This window comes from Malaclemys terrapin, chromosome 1 (assembly GCF_027887155.1).
Source record: "Malaclemys terrapin pileata isolate rMalTer1 chromosome 1, rMalTer1.hap1, whole genome shotgun sequence".
Lineage (NCBI taxonomy): Eukaryota > Metazoa > Chordata > Testudines > Emydidae > Malaclemys > Malaclemys terrapin.
Genome location: NC_071505.1, coordinates 214,511,373 through 214,531,509, shown reverse-complemented (window position 1 = coordinate 214,531,509; position 20,137 = coordinate 214,511,373). Strand labels below are relative to the sequence as shown.

The window sequence follows — 20,137 nt, the reverse complement described above, 5'->3', positions numbered from 1 at the left end:
ACAAATGGTGCTCATTTAATTAGCAGTTATGCAATATTTTGTTTTAGCTTCATTGTTCCATGTGTAGCCCATGCCTTATTTACTGCAAACTATTCAAACTCTGCTCTAAAGAAAGAAATGCTAATTTTTTAGCATTTTAAACTCTGCATATTTTTTCTATGGCACTCATTACTTTAGTGCTTGAGTGCTATACAGCCATTTAGTAATTTATCTTCACAATATCTCTAAGGTGAGGGGGTATCCCCAGGGAAGCAAACAAACAAACAAATAGGAAGTACTTCTTCACACAAAACACAGTCAATCTGTGGAACTCATTGCCAGGGGATGTTGTGAAGGCCAAAAGTGGAATTGGGTTAAAAAAAGAATTAGATAAGTTCATGGAGGATAGGTCTATTAATGGTCATTAGCCAAGATGACTCTGAATTCGGCCAATAGTTTCTTAATGAGAAAAAAGTTTCAAGATGATAAGTGCACAAATGAACTTTTATTTCTCATCTGAAAAACAGCCTAGGCACCCCTGCCAATGCTATGTACAGTGTAATAGCTGCATGCACCACTGTCTGAGTTTCGTAGGATGCTCAGCACTGTCAGTTTTTGTCCTCTACTAAGTGCTATATACCAGTCACCAGTTATGCTGGAACCGGGGGAGGGGAACAGGGAGGCCATGGCCCTCCCACTTTTTGAAAGTGGACAGGCCTGGCTTTTCACTAGGGTGGACCCTGTTCCCTTCCCCTCCTCTTCTCCCCAAGCCCCAACCCCATGGCCAGGCCAGTGTGGAGCCCGGCTGGGGAGCCTGGGCAGTCATGGGAGCCGTGAGCCGTGCAGACCCTCCACCTGCCCGCGGTGCGGGGGAGCCTAAAGCAGCCCCCAGCCCATGTCCTGTCCCCCCGGGCTCCCTGCCCAGCCCAGGGCAGGTGGAGGGTCCGCGAATCCGTGCCGGCTCTCCCCAACCCAGCACTGGCCAGAGGGTAGGGGAGACCCGGGCCGAGGACTGCTCTTGGTGGGCCTCCCATACCGCGGCAGATGGAGGGTCCACTGCAGCTCTCCACAACTTCCCGCACAGCTCTTATCATGGCCAGGCTGTGGCTCTGTGGCCCTGCCCCCGGCTGGAGCCAGGTCGGGGAGAGCTGTACCGGCAGCTATGGGGAGCCTGGATCCCTCCACCTGCCCTAGGCAGGAGGTCTGGGGGGGGGGCGGAGACACAGGCAGGGGGATGCTTTCAGCCGCACTCCAACCCAAGTGGGGGGACAGTGGGCTCCCCAGCCCCGCTCCAGCTTCTGGCTTGGCCAGGGGAGGAGCTGGGGCCCCCAGTTCCCCCACTTTTGGGAAGTCTCCAACCCCTTGCCAGTCACGTACCAGAGAAGTTTTATTAGTGGTAAAATCAACTCACCTACTACACTGGTCTTCTGTGGAAAAGTAGATTTGAAAATCATCAGAGTTGTCATGGACATAAAGAAAACAACATCGTTCGTCAAACTTGGATATGCTGTAAAATTTCCATCAAAAAAAGTTTTACTCTATAGATTCATATTAGACAGCATGGAGGAGGAGGTAGTAATATCTTAGGAATTATTCAATTTCAGACAACTTTTCTTTTCTCAAGGACAGTTAATTCTCTCACAAATGCAAGAATAGCTGTAATTGTTCTCCTTACATATAAAATCTCTTTTGTGTCACCTATTATTGAGGGTGAAATCCTGGCCACATTTAAGTCAGGCAAAACTAATGCTGACTTTGACAGGGACAAACCTCATCCCAGATGTTTTTTTTTAAACCTTTCTTAGTAGACTCATATGATTTCCTAGTATTTGACTGCCCAGGTGTGGAAACTGAACTGATTTAACATCAATTTAGATTCCAGGGCGGTCTTTGTTTACATTAACAAATTTAGTTTATACTTCTGTTACATTTGCAATCAACCTTAAAAAGGAAATAATGGCAACATACATTAGTGTGTAAGCTTCTTAGAACCTTTTAAAGACCAGATTAATACGTAACCACATCTGCCATTGAGGTCACGTCCTTTCTCGAAAAATTGCCTCTCTTTGATCACCCCTCCACAGAACCCAAATAAATGGGCTGCGTGCTGAAGAGCTATGCAGGAACTGGGAGAGTGGAATCCACCTTCAGTCCATGCACAATGCACATGGAAGTCCTACAGTCCCTTCATAGCTGCTATTAGCTTTTGGATTGGAATAGCTTCTGAATTGCAAAACATTTTGCATCCCCCATATAGGAGTTCATAGTCATAGGATCTGCATAACTGCCAATTCCTGCAACCCCTTCCTCCCTTCCCTGAGCAGTCACCAGGTTCTCCCTCCACACTAGACTGCACAGAACTGTCATGAAGTCCTGTTCAACTAAGTGTAGAGTTCGCAGAGGTCTTTTATGAATCCACTTTGTAAGAGAACCTCTGCAGTTCAGCTGCATTTGGAAATTTTCATGGTCCTTATGATCCCAAGCAAAATTCACTCTAAATTATATTTTCTTCCTCCATTCAATAATCTTTGACATACACTTTACTTATGTGTATGAGGCGCCTTGTTTTGTAAAGGCATTGTTCATTTGAGAACACGAAATAATTGAACGCTCAATATTTTGGGTTGCTGTAACATTTAAGGGTAAGACAACAGTGCCAACATTCTAAAATACATAGAGCGAATTCGGCCAAAACAAAGAAAACATTTTGTATAATGTTAAAAAAAGTTATATTTAGTAATAATTCCACTTTGGAAATGTAACATTTTTTGCAGCCAGCTCTATTACTTTACAAAACACACAATAAAACTCTCCATTTCAAATGTCACTGTATCATTTGGCTTTGATGAAGCAATCTCTGGTGTAGAAATGTATGAGGCAGATTAATTTAGCTGACTAAACTAGAATAAAAAATTATGTGAATTTTCAAAGGTTATACACAGGGGAAACAACTCAGTATTCATGCATATGATTTTCAGTTTACTAAATATAACAAACTATATAGGAATGCCGCAGGAATTTAAGATTAACTGGCTACCATAAAGAACAATTACATTTGACAAAAGTGTGAATTAAGATTACAAGTACTATTCTATATTAAATAACTGGTGAGAGTTTCAAAAGCATGAAGAGGTCAAAATAACTCAAAATCAACAAACACAAACGTTAAAAGAAATCAAATCTAATTCAATCACATATAAAACTATACTTCCAAGGGTTTTAGAATCTGCAGAAATGATTAAGAAAGGAGCCAAATCAAATGAATTGTCACTATTCAATTAAAGTTACCATGGTAAGCAACGATTAATAATGCAAACTAAGCCCACTGTAAAGTAAGTAATGTGTGTTTTAGAAAATCTGCACGCTAAGGGACTCCTTATCTGGTAACGGTACACACCAGCAACAATAATCATTTCATTGGTTCTGGAAACTTGTTGGGACCAAAAATAACCTAACATTTCTCCAATGCAACAAAGGGAAAATCCTGGCTGCGCCCATCTCAGTTGCACAGGTGCAGAAGGACTAGCGGTGGTTCTGCAGTGCTGAAGGTCAGGTAGGCAAGATTTGAGTGCAAGTGCCACAGTTGGGGCCTGGGTGACCAGGCCTAGTGGTTAGAGCTGGGGTCAGGAGACAGGAACAGAACCAAGGGTAAGAGCTGTAATTGGAAGACCAGAACCAGCACGGAGGATCAGAGCCGGGGTTGGAAGCCAGGAGTCAAGGCTGAGGGTCAGAGACAGAGTCAGAAGCCAGGAACTAAAACCAGGGATAAGAGCAGTAACTTAGAGCAAGGCAAAGGAGCAGGGTCTGTCACAGAAGCTATTTGCATAATCAATTTCCTGTTCCTAGTGCTTCCTCCAAGCTTCAGTAGTGCACCTGGACCAATCAGGGACTCTGGGAGCACTGCCAATCAAATCCTTCGGGGGTGGCATATCCAGTAGTGTTTGGGCCCACTACGTTCACAGCCTGTCAATTGCTGCTCTGACAGAGCTGTCTGGTGGCAATGTGGACACAGCGATTGCTCAGGGACTAGCAGACCCAGGCTTCAGACCCAGATCCTTACAGCGAGGGGCCAACAACTCTGTGAAGGCTCCCAGCAATGGTGCTGGAACAATTTGTGTAGTGGGGGTGCTGAGGGCCATTTAACCAAACTGTAAACCCTGTATATAATGGCAACCACGTCAAGCCAGCGGGTGCAGCAGCACCCCTAGATCCAGCACCCATGCTCCCAGCATACTGTTGCACCAGCACTTATGTGTGTGGGGAGAGGGGGAGAGGCAGAGCAAGGACAGACTAGGAAAGGAGTGAGGAGGCTATGTGGTTCCCTCAGCCATTGTTCTTCAACAAAGCTGCGTAGAGAAGGGGCCAGGACTCACAGGAGTGTGAGACTGCAGCAATGGATGCACAGCAGTCTTAGGGGGTAAGATTATTTCCCCAGAGCCACTACAGAATTCCCATCTATTTCATCTCTGTGCTTCCTCTCTTCTGAGGACTTTAATCAGAGCAGAAGAATCTTGTTATATTATTTTATTGCTTGGTTAATGAATCAAGAAAGGTAGTATTATTTTTATTTAATCAAAAGGGTACTGTTTTGAGGTCATTACTTATACTTGAGAGGAAATATGAAATTGTTTTTTTTTTTTATGTGATATCTTCAAGTGCTCAATTATATGGGTAAGTTATTTGTAATGTTTCCAGGATTTTGAGTTCACAGCTCTTTGTTGTAATGTATCTTCTTTATTGGATCCCACACCCACTGCTGCACTCCAACCCCCTGTCCCAGGCTCAGCATGGAGCCCCCCCACACACACACACTCCAAACCCCTCGGACCTAGCCCAGAGCCCGCAACCCCTCTGCACCCCAAACCCCTGCCTCAGGGCTCAGCACAGAGCCCCTCCCCACTCCGAACTCCTCGGACCCAGCTCAGAGCCCGCAACCACTCCAGCCCAGTGAAAGTGAGTGAGGGTGGGAGAGAGTGAGCGATGGAGAGAGGGGGGACGGAGTGAGCAGAGTGGAGCCTCAGAGAAGAGGCAGGGCAGGGGGCGGGGTAAAGGTGTTTGGGTTTGTGAGATTAGACAGTTGGCAACCCTAATCTGAGACCTTTTACTTTTCTTGCAGCCTGAAGATTTCTCTATAGATGTCTCCTAATGTAAGAGATGTCTTCAGCTGGCCTCTTCCAGCCCTCTCTCATCCTTGTTTTTAAATACAAAAGTGTCAACCATGGAAAAGAAACTACAATTTATTTCCTGGAAATCTAGCTTCCAGCGACATGGAACTAACAAAGCGTGATTGCACCAATTGAGGGTGGGTTTAGCTCAGTGGTTCCCTAACTGTGGGTTGCGACCCCAAACGGGGTCGCACCATCAGCAGATGGGGTTGTGGTGATCCCTAGTGTGAGGAGGATGCCATTTTGCTCCACACAGTGTGACCTCACATGTACAGTGTGTGCAAGGTCATGATGCCTCGAGGAGGCCATTTTGCTCTACAAAATGGCATCCTCCGCACAGCATGACTTCACATGCATCATACATACAGGATCACTCTGTGCAGAGGATGTCATATTCTAGGACAAAATGGCATCCTCCAGGCTGTCTGGGGTCCTGGGAGGAAGTAATTAGTTAAAATGGGGTCATGGTGTCAAAAAGTTTGGCAACCCCAGCTTAGCTGAATATAAAAATTATAAATATAGTTCAAAATAGAACTCCAACATTTTAGGTTGGACTCTATACAGCAGAAGCTCACTGCTCTGCTTCACTTAAGGAAAGACAGACTCTTCCCTGTTACAATGTTTTGAAGCGGTTTAAGTAGAAGAAAGATTCAACAGGAAATGAAAAGCAGAGTTCATTATCTCAAATCGTAAGGCATGATCATTTGACATAAGTGAAACATTAAATGTGAAACCGTAATTAGTTGTTTTCAAACATACCAACCTTATTCCCCTAATGGAGGAAGCTGTAAAATTCCATTCATGAATCTGTTTCTGTAAGAAACAAAGATCTAAGTCAACCACAGGTTAGTCTCAGCTTGTTATTTGAAAGCAAAGTCATACAATACATAGGATCTTGGCAAGAATAGCCACATCTCCATTTTTTTATTTGAAAGGATGAATAGATTTGGGTAGATGTAGGACCTATATTCAATGCTAGTTTAACTCAGTTGAGGAAAAGCAATTTAAAAAATATCACAGTGAATTAAGATACATATTTTCTAGTGAAAAATTCAGTTTCAAAAGCAAAGTTGAAGTTTGAAGTGTAATTTACCAAACAGTGCATCTTTGGACTGATTAAGCAATCCTTTCACATTAAAAAACACACATAGGGCAGATCCACTACCCTGCTCTTCTCCTTTAGGAATAGAACTCTCCCGTTTTCAGCAGACAGAGCGCTAGCGTAATTGGTTCCTATGAATTCTCTCCCCCAGGAAGCTCTGGCACTGAAATAATTGGAGGGAGATGGACAGAGTCTGACCATAAGTACTGCCCTCCAGCTGTCCCCAGCAAGTGGATGGTGTCTTGGTTACTGTTGTCAGCTAACATAGGTTAGGGCAGTCTACAAGGAATCTGCTTTGTACGGTAAAATTGTGTCATATATGCTGTGGCCTGTATTGGGAGCAGTGCACAACCCCACCACACCAGGTTATCATAACCTCTTTGGCTATCATACCTCTTTTCCAGATATCACCTCACGGAGGCTGCAAAAGCTGTCCTCCTCTCATGCCTTTCCAACAATATCTCCCCCTTCTTGATCATTCTGGGCTTTCTATTCTCCTTTCTCATCAAATTCAAGTTACTTCTCACTTTTAAAGGTTTGGACAACTCCATACCTGTCTGCATCACATCTCTTTATAAATTTCCTCCTACACCCTCTCTCATAACCCCATATTGCAACAAAGTTTGTCTCTTGACTTTGTCCTTCGCCTGCACACAACCTTATATCTTCTTTCATGCTGCCTCCTACGTTTGGAAAACCTTTACAATTTCAACAATGCCATGCACATTATGGTGCTTTATCAATAATAACTAATAATCAACGTAGGTTAGCTCTGAATTGTATCTCTGTAAAATCACATGTGCTAATGTAAAAAACAAAATTAAAGAGGATAACAGTATCAATCACGCTACCCGAAAGGTTTCAGAGTGGTAGCCATGTTAGTCTGTATCAGCAAAAACAACGAGGAGTCCTTGTGGCACCTTAGAGACTAACAAATTTATTTGGGCATAAGCTTTCATGGGCTATAACCCACTTCATCAGATGCATGGAGGACTTTGATAGAGCATGTTCTAGTGAAATGAGCCCAGGACTGGGAGCCACAAACACATGAATTCTAATCTGAGATCAGCCGCTGAATAATCCCAGATCTGCAAGTCATTTTCACCTTCTCTATAGTACCGCAGTTTCCCCATGTGTAAAATGGAGATATTAATTGTCCTGCGTCACAGGGATGTAGAAAAGTTTAAAGTGCTTCAAGATCCATAGGTGAAAAAGGAGCCATACAAGTACAAAGCATCATTAGCCATGTGAAATGTGTTTGCCATTTGTCTTACCACTTCAGTAGGCGAGACATGCCACAGAGAGACAGTTCTCTCTTCTGCTTCATTGTTGATTGACACGTATGCAGGCTGGTAGACCTTAGTTGGTTCGATCACTAAAACCTAAAAAAACCCAAAGTTCTGTTTAGTGAAATGTAACAGCAACTATACCATAAGATCTCAAGAAGGATAGTGATATAGGATAATAAGCAACCTCAAACCAGACATTACATATTTTTTTTTGTTTTATAAAATCCATGTTTTTTTCCTATTTACAATAAAACAATATTATTATGGTGTATTTGTTACTGTACTTTACAGAAGGCATCAGATGTTTTTAGGTTGGTCAAATGACTACTTAGAAGAAGGGAGATTGAAAAAATGATAGATTTTGGTTAATGCCATTCAATAAGATCTGGGGAAATTAGTTACAAAACCTATTTGGGCATCTTACTGGAAATCTCAGTCCATTAGTGGTTTCTTTCGTTGCCTCAAAAATGATATCTAACCAGAAGTTCAGTCTCTCTTGTCTGGGAGAATGCTCGATGGTGAGTTTCTTGAAACGCTGAATTAACAACAGGTTCTGGACTAATGACCTCAGGTACCTAGAACATATACAGTCAGTCAAAGGGGGCAGGAGAGAGAGACTGAGACGGACTCTGAATCCCCCTCCCCTCCCAAAGCTTTTTAATAAGTTAGTAGCTCAAATGTAATTTCAAACAAAATTAAATGTATTCTACAAGATACTGTCATTTACATATGACTGTGTTGATTTTACAGATTTATAGGCCTGATATCAAGCTTAGACATGAATCTATAGTATGCTTTTATACACAACTGATTTGAGAAGTACATGGTTAAATGGATCCCTATGTAGTGATGCCAATGGAGTGATAACATGGGGGGCAAAATGGGTGGCACATATCAATACTTAGAAGAGAATTCTAATTCAGTCTGAGTCCATCTCCACCATCCTCCTCCCCTTAACGTAGAAGGAGAATCTAAAACCAGCTCTATCAGTCTGATGGATAGTTTTATTTTCTACCAGAAAAAAACCCACAATAAAGAATAAAGTTCAAATCAGAGTTGCAAAAATTTGAGATTTAGAAATGTGTTAAGTCATCTGGTTCATCCAATTGTCTGTGTAGGATTGTTCCCTGCTGGACATTTTCTAGTATTTTGTCCAGTCTAGTTATAAAAATCCCAAAAGATAGCACTTTTGACCAAGACAATATGTGCATTTAATGTGAGCACACACTACTTACCAAACTGGAGGCTTCAGTTTAAACAGTTTCTCCGCTGCTTGCACTGCCTTACCAATGTCACTGGCCAGCATGCTCACGCTGAAAAACTGTCCCACATCCCAGTAATTATTCATTTTTTCCAAGCTTCCCTTTCTTCCCAACAAACTGTTCAGCCGCACACCTGGGAAATTTCACATTGAAAGAATGCTTCTATTTTAAATGAAAGTTTTGCACATTTGGCTATCACTATCATAATGATCATTCAGAGATGGAACTGTCATTAATGAAAGAATGGGGAGTATTTACTCCTACCTGGAGATTATGGGCCAGATGCTTTGACCCCATTAAGGCTACTTTGTACAGCTGTGGTGACAAAACACAGACTTAAACATGGCTCAACTGGCCAGTGAAGGATTTATTTTGTGTAGGGCCACTGTAGGAGCTCTTACACTGACTCCCAGTGTAGGGGATGTACCTAGGTGTCCCTATGTCCCAGAGATCCCCACCTGCTGGAACAGTCCCTAGGCCAGGGGCTGGTGCAGTCTGGTCCCAGGATTGAGGTGTAAAAGTGGTTAAAAAGACACTTTTGCATCCCCCTGACCTCCTTTGCTGCAGGAAGGGCTGCTCTGGTGCAGCTGAGGATCCAATTCCAAATGTAGAACTTTGATTTTTGGCTACTACCTTTCTAGAATGCAACTGAATCTATAATACAACAGTTTTATTTTACAGATCTATCTATATCAGGGATGGGTTTCAATCAAGCTCTTGAACTTTGGGGAAACTAGAATCTGAGTTGGGCAACTGGCTCCTAATTCTGTAATGGGCTAAATCAAATTTTGAGCCAGATTCATCTCTGCACTGATACAAGGGGGGTGGGGGGAGATGGTCTCCATGATTCAGTGTCCGTAGTGGCCCTCAATGCCCCTTAACTTACACCTTTGTTGCAATGGCAACTCTGAACCACTGCAGTAGTGCAGAACAGTTGGGCCACAGGTCCAGACCTGCCTACACCACCTCCCTCCACCTCTGCTGTGTGCTCTAATTCCCCCGCTCCCCCTGTTCCCAGGGCTCCTGAAGAGGTGGCACAGAGCTGTCTCTGCAGCAATTGTAGGGGTCACTCATATCTGGGTGTTCCCTGGAGCAGATTTATGCTCCTTCTGTGGCCCCTTTTATGCTGGTGTAGCTGGCATAAAGGGACCAAGGGGCAATGATGAATACACCTCAGACCCATCTCTGCAAAATAAAATTCAATTGTTCTTTATTAAAGAGAACACAAAGTTATTGTTTGTTTACCTATTTTTCTTAGTTCCATAGAGGTTTCAAACTGCTGCCCTGCCACAATCAGCAAAACTGCAAGGTTAATTCCAGAATACAGACTTGACTGGAGCTCAAATCCTTTGCGGTACCTGCAGAGACAAAGAGTCTAGAGCTCACATCTTACTGTGCCTTAAACACAAAACATGGCACAGTTGTGAAAAAAGGGGCTCATCGTCCCCTGGGAAGAAAGTATTTTTAGGGACCATGTAATATGTTCATTACTTTGTACCAACACCACCCTGAAAAGGAAATGCTTTAGAGACCATGAGTTAACCCAGTGGGTCTCAACCAAGGGTACACAGAGGTCTTCCAGGGGTTACATCAACTCATCTAGATAGTTGCCTAGTTTTACAACAAGCTACATAAAACGCACCAACAAAGTCAGTACAAACTAAAGTTTCATACAGACAATGACTTGCTTATACTGCTCTATATATATATTATACACTGAAATGTAAGTACAAAATTTATATTCCAATTGATTTATTTTATAATTATATAGTAAAAATGAGAAAGTAAGCAATTTTTCAGTAATAGGGTGCTGTCACACTTTTGTATTTTTAGGTCTGATTTTGTAAGCAAGTAGTTTTTAAGTGATGTGAAACTTGAGGGTACGCGAGACAAATCAGACTCCTGAAAGGGGTACAGTTGTCTGGAAAGGTTGAGAGCCACTGATTTAACCTGTCGTCAAAGAAGAGAGGAGAGGAGAGCAGAGGACCTGCATACAATTTTGTGTCCCATCAATTTGTATGATTTGGAGGAAGGAAAATCTGAGTTAGTTATTTTAAAAAATTAACATTTAATACAACAGAATGTCATTTTATTCCACTGGTGATATAGGAATATCAAGGAAAATGCAGCAAGATGTTCTTTCTTAGTGAGAATTTTACATAAAGGGCTGAGAGTTACACATGTTCTATTTCTTTATGTCTCTATGCCCCAAATCCTGTTCCTTAGTAGCAAAACTCCCATGAACTTGGCTAAATTATCTAGAGCCAACTGTTTTTATGCATTTATTTAATTTCAGGAGAGACCCATTTACATCCTGGGGGTTCATTATTCCCTGCACACATTGTAATATTACTCTTGCTTGAGACATCCCTTTTGAAAAAAAAAATAGTATTTTACAGTAACGATCCAGAAAATACACCATCAACATTACTGTAATCAGCAGACGTTTGAATAATTACTGTACAATATTCGGCTTACATATATATATATCTGTGTATACACATGTATGCAGCATGACTGCATTAAATGGAGTTTATCAATGCAGCTCCTTAAACTCACTGGACAACTTGCTATTGAGCAACATGAGACATCTCCTTTCTCAGCATCCCCTCATGGGACTGAGGATAGAATTCCTCCCTGTGCAGAAGACCAGCATGAGGCCTATACGTTACCTGCATCTCACTTAAACCCTCAAAGTGGGGTTTAAGTGAGATGTAAATAGTGCTAGGTCTTCTGTGGTGTCTCTGCACGACGGAGGTGAATTTCACCCTGAATTCGCTGTTTGTGCAGCATTCCCAACCCATACCAATACATAGAGAAAAGTGAGAGACCAGGAATTTGTTTGCCTTAAAAAAAAACAAAACCCACTAAGATACAGTTGGCCAAAATGGAGATCCTTACTCAAAGTTTTCCCAATTCTGATTAAACCAAGTGCAAATTTTACTTCAGTAGGAGTTTGCTTAAATAAAGACTGTGAGGAAGTAAAGACCTTGGAGTTTAGGCTCATAATTTGGCACAGTCTTGTTTAGATAAATTCTGCTGTTTTTTCAAAGCCAGATGTAAAACTTTGAAAATGCTGTTAAATGGGTTTGCTTTTTCTGTTACCATTCAATGGCAATGTCTCGGCTACTGGTATCTTTACAGTCAGAATCAAGGAATATGTCCTTGTAGATTCTCCCACACAGGCAGAACATATCTGGAGCAGGGTGATCACACGTCTGCAGGACTTGAAGCATCACTTGTAATGCCTTCCCTCTGTCGCCGGTATTGTTCCTTCTAAAATCAATGCAGAAAATTACACGAATGAGTTCAAATCCAAAACAGCAAGTTTGAGATGCACAGTAGATTTAGTTTTTGCTATCATTCCACTGAAATGTAATTGTGTATTGGTTGGACGAAATAAAATTCTACTGTCATAGGGGAACTACTTGTTAAATCTAAGAACTGAATAACGTTCAGACTATTCTGGTATATTAAAGATTCTCCATCTCTCACCTGGTTCTTCCATCCATGAACAGACAGGTGTTGGGCATGCTGTGAAGGGGAAACAAGCACTTTACATGAGGCTCAGTCCCCACAACACTTGCTACAGGGTAACAGTCATATTCCCATGGTAGTCAATGGGACTACTCACTGCACTATGCCTAATAGTGTTTACAGGCATGGACCCATAATTCGGAAGTGACCACCACCAGCCAGTCCTGTGGTGATATTGACTGGCTGTGGGGGAAAGCCAGGTTGATCTCTCTTTGTCCAGTAAGACAAGAGAGATCAACATGAAGCCTTTGGGGAAATGGATATTGAGGGAAATAGTATTTTATTCCTTGATTAATCTGTGGAGATAAGAAATAAAAAGTGTAAAAGATCTAAAAATTAACAGCTGTAATGAGCTTCTAATTAAAAACATGTAACATTCATAGTCATCACAAAAATCAAGCTAGTAAAATCTTATATACTCTTAACATTTTTGTTAACATAACTTCAAAATTCCTGGCTAAATAAACCTTGATTACCTTGTAATTTTCAATAAATTTAAAACTCACTCTCACTATTTACATCAAAAAGGCACATCAGTGTGAACAGAAAAAGATGCATTTGCAAGTGAAAAGCAAGCATGGTTTTAGAGCTTAAAATCCACTTACCAGCATTTTGCTAATAACTAGGATTCAAACTATTTACCAACCCATTTTCAGATCTGCTTATGGTTTCCTGATCCCTAGTATCTAGGTATACAGAAACAAACTTATCCTTAAGAACGTCTATGCTTGCTTTGTCAGCAATGCCAAGGGCAGATAGCTGCTTCTGGTAATTTTAGAATTGTTTTCCACTGAAAGGATTTAATCTCTGGTATAGCTGCTCAGTTCCTTGGGTAACCAGCAAATAGACCAGGGCCTATAGAACATACCTACAGCAAAACATGTTCTATGTGTGAGAAGTGCAGGATAAATGTGTAATATGGCTATACAGATTTCTAACTAGTTCTCTACATTTTGTACTGCCTGTGATGCCAGAGGCATTATGTAAATTGTACAGTAGTAAGTACCAGAGAATTTTAAAAGAGTGCATTGTTTCTTCAGATTAAATTCTGAATTAAAGTTCTTCCTGACCATTTCTAATGAGATCCAAATGAAAGTTAAAGGACTTCTTGGAACTTTATAGAGGTAACAAATTAAAAAGAGGAAAGAACAAGTCCAATGTCCTCTGTGTCAAATTCTCTCACTAAACCTGTTCTACGTTAATCAGATTCTCTAAAGAATGTTGGCCAAATTCTACCCTTTTTACATAAATACAATTAAACTGTGCATGCATAGCCAAGGACAATATTTGGCCTTAAAACGGGTTCCTTTGAGGTCCAATAATTGGCACATATTGCAATTTAGGGATGTGTTTAAGACATTGCTGACACAATAATGTCTACTACATTTGCTTTTAAAGGCATCATACAACCAGCATATAATTTACAGTACTTTCAGATACCTGGTGTAGGTTACAGAGTAGCAGCCGTGTTAGTCTGTATCCGCAAAAAGAGCAGGAGTACTTGTGGCACCTTAGAGACTAACAAATTTATTAGAGCATAAGCTTTCGTGGACTACAGCCCACTTCTTCGGATGCATTGGCCTCTCAGAGTTGGTAAGACAACTCCCACCTGTTCATGCTCTCTGTATGTGTGTATATATATATCTCCTCAATATATGTTCCATTCTATATGCATCCGAAGAAGTGGGCTGTGGTCCATGAAAGCTTATGGTCTAATAAATTTGTTAGTCTCTAAGGTGCCATAAGTACTCCTGTTCTTTTTTTGGTGTAGGTTAGTACCATTAAGCCAGGTTTATAAATTGTCTGTGCAAAAACACAAATTTAAAGAAAAAGCCATCTATAATACAATACATAGTATGACACAAGGATAGTTTTGCTTAGGATAGACCAGGGATCGGCAACCTTTGGCACATGGCTCACCAGGGTAAGCACCCTGGCGGACTGGGCCAGTTTGTTTACCTGCCGCGTCCGCAGGTTCGGCCGATCGCGGCTCCCACTGGCTGCAGATCGTCGCTCCAGGCCAATGGGGGCTGTGGGAAGCGGTGTGGTCTGAGGGATGTGCTATCCGCCGCTTCCCGACACCCCCATTGGCCTGGAGCAGCGAACCGCGGCCAGTGGAAGCCGCGATCAGCCGAACCTGCGGACGCAGCAGGTAAACAAACTGGCCCAGTCCGCCAGGGTGCTTACCCTGGTGAGCTGCGTGCCAAAGGTTGCCGATCCCTGGGATAGGCTAATGAACAACTTGTAATAGTTTTCTGTCACTACCTAATGCTGAAAACTTTTTGGGCACCATGGGCTTGATCCAATGCCCATTCGACTCAACTGAAAGACTCCTTTTGTCTTCAAAGGATCAGGCTCAATATAAATAATATCAATATTAATGCAATATGTACTCCAGATTCTAATGGGCAAAAGCCTCCACATCTCATTAAGAATCCTACCAATTATTCAGTTCCCTTGTAGGGGAAGGAAGGGACTTGTAATGGAATTTAGAACAGTGCATTTAAATCTTTTTTAGATCAATTAATTGTGGATTTAAATTAATATGAGACATTATCAGGCATGACATCTAGCAACTCAGCTTAACTATATTCACCTAGACCAAATTTTCAAACTTGGATGCCCATAGTTAATCACCTTAACATCTGATTTTGGCACCTAATTGCTCATTTAGGCACTTAAAGAGATATTAAATCCCAGTATGTGCCCAGTGTACACTAGGTGCAAGGCCAGTAGTGACAAAGTTATTACCATAGGATAGTTGTTTGTGGCCTATGTGAAATGAGTCCAGTTTCTATGGGGTAAGCATCTACGTCACCACCAGTCTTGGGAATAAACTATCACCCTGTAAGGCAATCTCAGCTAAGAAGCCAAGGTACGAATTGGATCGAAAACTGAAACACTCTCTTAAGGCCTACAGGTAGCTTCTCCAATTCAGCATGGAGGTACGCAGGTCGGATAACGTCTGACACTTGGCATGACACTCCATAGATAGAGGACTCCTATTTATTTCATGTTCATCACTATGGCATCCAAATGCCTAACAAAGTCTAAACATATATTTCAGGCTCCGGTGCTGTCATTAGAGCAACTGAATCAGCTTAATTTGTTTTTTTAAATGGTAATTCTGTTTAACATTGTCCTTGCCCCAGCATCAATTGTATTAACGTATTTTTTATTCAGAGTCCTAACAGCAGAAGGAAGAGTGGCAGAGTTAAAGTACATTATGCTATAATGTCCCAGCAGAGCTAACAGAAAGCATGAAATATTTTCCTGGTATGAGTAAGTCAGCTCAGCGAGGATGAACTGATCAAGATAAAGCATGTCCTCTGCCTAGTGCTAGTTAATTTGTGGACTAAATAGTCCTCCTTTTCAATGGATCAAGTTCATGCATGTTAATCAAGTGTACTTCCTACCATACTCTTGGCTGTTTGAATTAGGATAACAGCCGCTGCTCCCTACCTTCTACCCTCTTGTGTAACAGTGCAGTAAAAGGTAAGATTTATTCCTGATCATTTAAAATAACTCATATAAAACAAGTTGCATTGAGTGGGGTTTTTCTATCAGCAATCACAGCTCAAGGTGATGAAGATCATTCCCATAACTACAAAGAAAGTTTTTAGCAAAAAACCAGACCACAGTATTTTTTTTTAAATGTTTTCCTGCTTGTACTAATACAGAAACAAATAAGGCTATTTTAGACATTAATGTTGATTTCATAAAAATTTCTATCACATAAACATCAAACAAAAACTTTGCAATCCTCTGAGTGTAAAACTAAATGAACTATCTTGGCCAGTCTGCAGGAATGAGTCAGCAAATGTGTGTTGATTGCTATCATTCAGGCCTTCATCCTAAAAACACTTGCATTTGTGCATAACTTTATGTACACAAACAGGACTACTGAAGTCAATGGGCCATACAGCTAAGCAGGTACATAAGTGTGTGCAGGTAACTGCTATTTTCATCTCCACAATCATGTTTTGAGTAAGAGCATTGCAAGCAATATGTGTCAGGGCATCCATATACCAGTCGCTTATCAATTAAGTGATCTAGCTTACAGAAAAGCCAGCATACAGTACAGCTGACCTTCCTTATGCACCACTATCATAATAGACAGTCAACCATACCATCCTGCCCCATGCCAGCCATCGCAGAGGTTAGACCAGACTGGGAACAACTTTTACTTGCAACAATTCTCAAGGGCCACATGCCAGTGGGAGGTAGCCAGAGCACAGTAACTCCAGCTAGGGACTTATGGGCAGCTTCAACTCTAGCTCCAGCAGTCACAGCAAGAGGGAATGCAGGGATTAATGGTTCCTATTTACCACATCAAATGATCTGTCAAATACAACCTATAAACTGTTGAATCAATAAGACTTCTTTAAAAAGACAGGATAAATTTGAAAACTTTCTAACACTAAGTAATGAAAGGATTTTCTCCCCCAAATACAGTACTGTTTTGTAACTTGGCAACTCTGATTAGAGGAATTTTTGCCTGGATTTAGAAACCCATAGGTACTTTATGTACTACTGAGGTATGCTTTCTTGTTTCCATGGAAGAACAAATACAGCCGGCAGGGATAAGTCTCAGTGATGCACAGGAATGCATTCATTTTCTCTCTCACCACCTATGCATGTCAAAGGATCTGCTACACCTTTTTGGTTTTTAATGATTAATGGATGTGGAATATTAAGAGCTCATCTTACGTACTCATAATTGCTAATGGCATTCCTCTAAACTTACAAATAATTTGCTGTTTTTTTCCCATTAAGGATAATCAGCATCCACAAGAATATGATCCTCTTACAACTTTACCCCCTCAATTCTCCTTTCCCTTCAGCCGCTCAAAACCCATGTAAGGTATCATCTTCATGCCCAATCCCTCTCATCTACCACCCTGTCCTTTGCATCACAGCAACAAGCAAACCACTAAGCATACACTACTATTTTTCTTTTATGCCCTTAAGGCGTCACTCTTCACATAAAACCTTCCCTGTAGTCTTCATTTCCAGTAACTGTGCTGTCATCACTCTCACCATATCTCCAAAAACAGCCTCCTTGATCATTTCCAGCCTGGTTTCATCCCCGTTGGAACACTAGCATGATTGACAAGTCAGAGCTACAAACCGTGAGCCACATTCTTACCCCACTGAAGTCAACAGGAGTCTTGTCATTAACTTCAGTGGGGCCAGGATTTGGCTGTCTGGGATTAGGCCAGCGGAAGCATTTGCCATTTTGTAAACAACAGTGATGTTATCAGTTTTGGTCTGGACCTTTATTGATATTTTGCCCTGTATGCCTCCTGTTTGGGGCTTTGGAGTGGAGCCCGAAGCAGCTCCGGAGCAGTGGAGCAGCAGGTTATTGCCTGAAGCAGGAGCAGAGCCGGAGAACAGCTCCAAAGCCCTAGTTTGCACCATGATTAGGCAGGTAGATAGAATACTCTTACTCTGGAAGAGAGACTGGATTATAGAAGGGCCCTAATTCAACCAAAAGAAAAGTTGCTCATGGGGGGGCCCCTTTGGTTTCCTTTATCTTTAATTTCATCTTGTCTCTATTTGTCTGCTCATACAGGACATAAAATATTTTCTCCATCTTTGCTATCCCCACCAGACTGGAATTACTACCTACCATTTTGGTTGTTAGACAAGACATACTGAATATCAGTGGAAGGAGGCAACAGATTTTTCCCCCCCACAGATCAGGGCTGGCAGTTAGGTTGACCCGGTTTTCATGGCATCCATTCAAGCCAGTATTTTGTTCTGACTGATTATTTCAGGCTTCAAACAGCTGTCAAACAGTCTACTATGCATGTTATCATTATAAACATGACCTCAGTGTCATATTGCAGAGTAATGAGAACATGAGGTAGTTTAATCCATAATAAATATAAATACAACCATTCATTAAGTAGTTGGCATTCAAAAGCAGCACTTACTGTTTACTGTGACTTAATACATTCTGGAACACTTACTTGCACTAATAAAAAATAATCAATATGCATATCAAAGCAGTCTTAAATGTCAGATGCAAATCACTGACATATAATAAACCGCATACCCCCATGATGCCATTTTTACAGAACTACATTTTAAAACACTTATTCCTTTTCAAGGAGAATAATTTCCTATGGCTTTCATTACCAATAATAACTAGTTATTTACTAATGAATCCCTTGCAGCATGTTATTCCCATCACTTGCTAATAGCTTGTTCTTTGTATGCTAGTTCATTGTTAATAACCAGTGATGATTGCATTCTCCCTCATCTTTAATATGAGTCAAGATGGAACTGGCTGGGGGCTAAAAAGAAATCACACACACCAGAATGTTGAATAGCAGGAGCTGTAATATCTCCACCTTAGGCCTTATGCGAGGGTTGAATTGGGCTTTAAGGTAGCTATAGTCTGCTCTGTTTTATGAAAAAAATCAGAAGTAGCCCTTAGGTGCTGTGAAAGTGGCCAATGCAGCCATCACTTGAGCAATATTTGGACTATCCTGGTTTAGTCTACAAGGACCTCTTCAAAATATTAATTACATCATTTTTAGTTGACACTTCCAGCTTGACATATCCCCACTCTCGTCACCTTAGATTCACTCCATACATGCCCCTTTCCCCTCCTCTCCTTTTCCCCCTCTATCCCCTTCCTCTTCTTTTCAGCTCATCCTCTCCTAACTAAACCCACAATAAATGAATAAATAAATAAATAAAATCAATTGTGGAACTAACATGACATTTGCTGCAATCCCACTGTTCATTCTGCTTGTGTCTACACCCTGTGTCTCTGTTGTCTATTTAGACTTTAAGCAGGGGTTGTCTACTGCTCTGTGTTAGTACAGTGCCTAACACAAGGAGCCTCATTCTTGGTTGGCCCTAAGGCGCTACCGTAACAAACATGACTAATTAATAAACTCTACTGCACATGTGCAAATGGCAGCTTTTTGCAGCTCATAACTGGTCAGACCTAGACAAATTTTCAGAGAGACAATGAAAAGTATTTTTCTGGCCCCAGGACTAGCTCTCTGACCAATTTCAATTTCCTACATCAAATTCTCAAGTCAATAAAGGTGTTCAAAAAGTCACCAAAAATTAATGGCGGGGGAAACAGTTTTGATAAACTTCATTCTCAGAAAGCCTGAATCCCTTTTGCTGAAACTATCACACATACATAAAAGTACAGTGAGGCGGGCACCAAAAATGGAAAATTTCAGCCAAAAGGTTACATTCTGGGAAAGTTTTAAGAATGTTTTGCTGTCCTAAGTCAAATGCCTTACAATAATCTAAGTATATTACATTTATACAGTTACTTTATTATCAACCAAACCTGTAATCTCATCAAAGAGCAAAACAAGGCTTGTTTGACAAGACCTATTTTCCACAGAAACAAGCTAAAAGCTTCCTTACTATAATTTTAAAACGCAGTAGCCATTGTAGATAAGTGCTATGGAAAGACCAGCCTAGAGGAATACAGGGAGAAAACAGAACATTTATCTTTATCGCTTCAGGAGAGGTTGAGTGGATGAAAGCAGACAGGCTCAAATGGGCTTTTCTTCCCTCAACCGGAGATACAATGTATGGTTCAACTACCACTGATCACGGATTACTTTAATAACTCACCTTTAACTCATAGCAATTTAGCAAAAAGGAAACATGGATAAGCAAGAACTCAAACATTTAATGAATTTGGGCCTGATCCAAAGCCCACTATAGTCAATGGGAGTTTTTCCATTGACTTCAATGGGCTTTGAGTCAGGTCTTTTATCCAGTCTTGTGGGCAGGCTATTCTTTTACCAAATGGGGGCT

At 41.3% G+C, this 20,137-nt stretch overlaps 1 protein-coding gene across 4 annotated transcripts in view; it reads right to left on the bottom strand.

Annotated features, from left to right (window-relative positions):
• Positions 1–20,137, bottom strand: part of MAP3K15 (mitogen-activated protein kinase kinase kinase 15) — a 153,074-nt gene that overhangs the window by 45,315 nt on the left and 87,622 nt on the right. For 2 of the 4 annotated variants that reach the window (XM_054006549.1, XM_054006565.1), the window contains 8 exons: positions 12,293–12,331; positions 11,903–12,073; positions 10,043–10,155; positions 8,771–8,930; positions 7,960–8,110; positions 7,521–7,628; positions 5,908–5,957; positions 1,391–1,486 (listed from right to left, as the gene is read on the bottom strand). In XM_054006549.1, the coding sequence (XP_053862524.1) occupies positions 1,391–1,486; positions 5,908–5,957; positions 7,521–7,628; positions 7,960–8,110; positions 8,771–8,930; positions 10,043–10,155; positions 11,903–12,073; positions 12,293–12,331 (888 nt within the window). The remainder of the gene's footprint in view (positions 1–1,390; positions 1,487–5,907; positions 5,958–7,520; positions 7,629–7,959; positions 8,111–8,770; positions 8,931–10,042; positions 10,156–11,902; positions 12,074–12,292; positions 12,332–20,137) is intronic. The other 2 variants (XM_054006557.1, XM_054006574.1) reach the window with 1 other exon arrangement.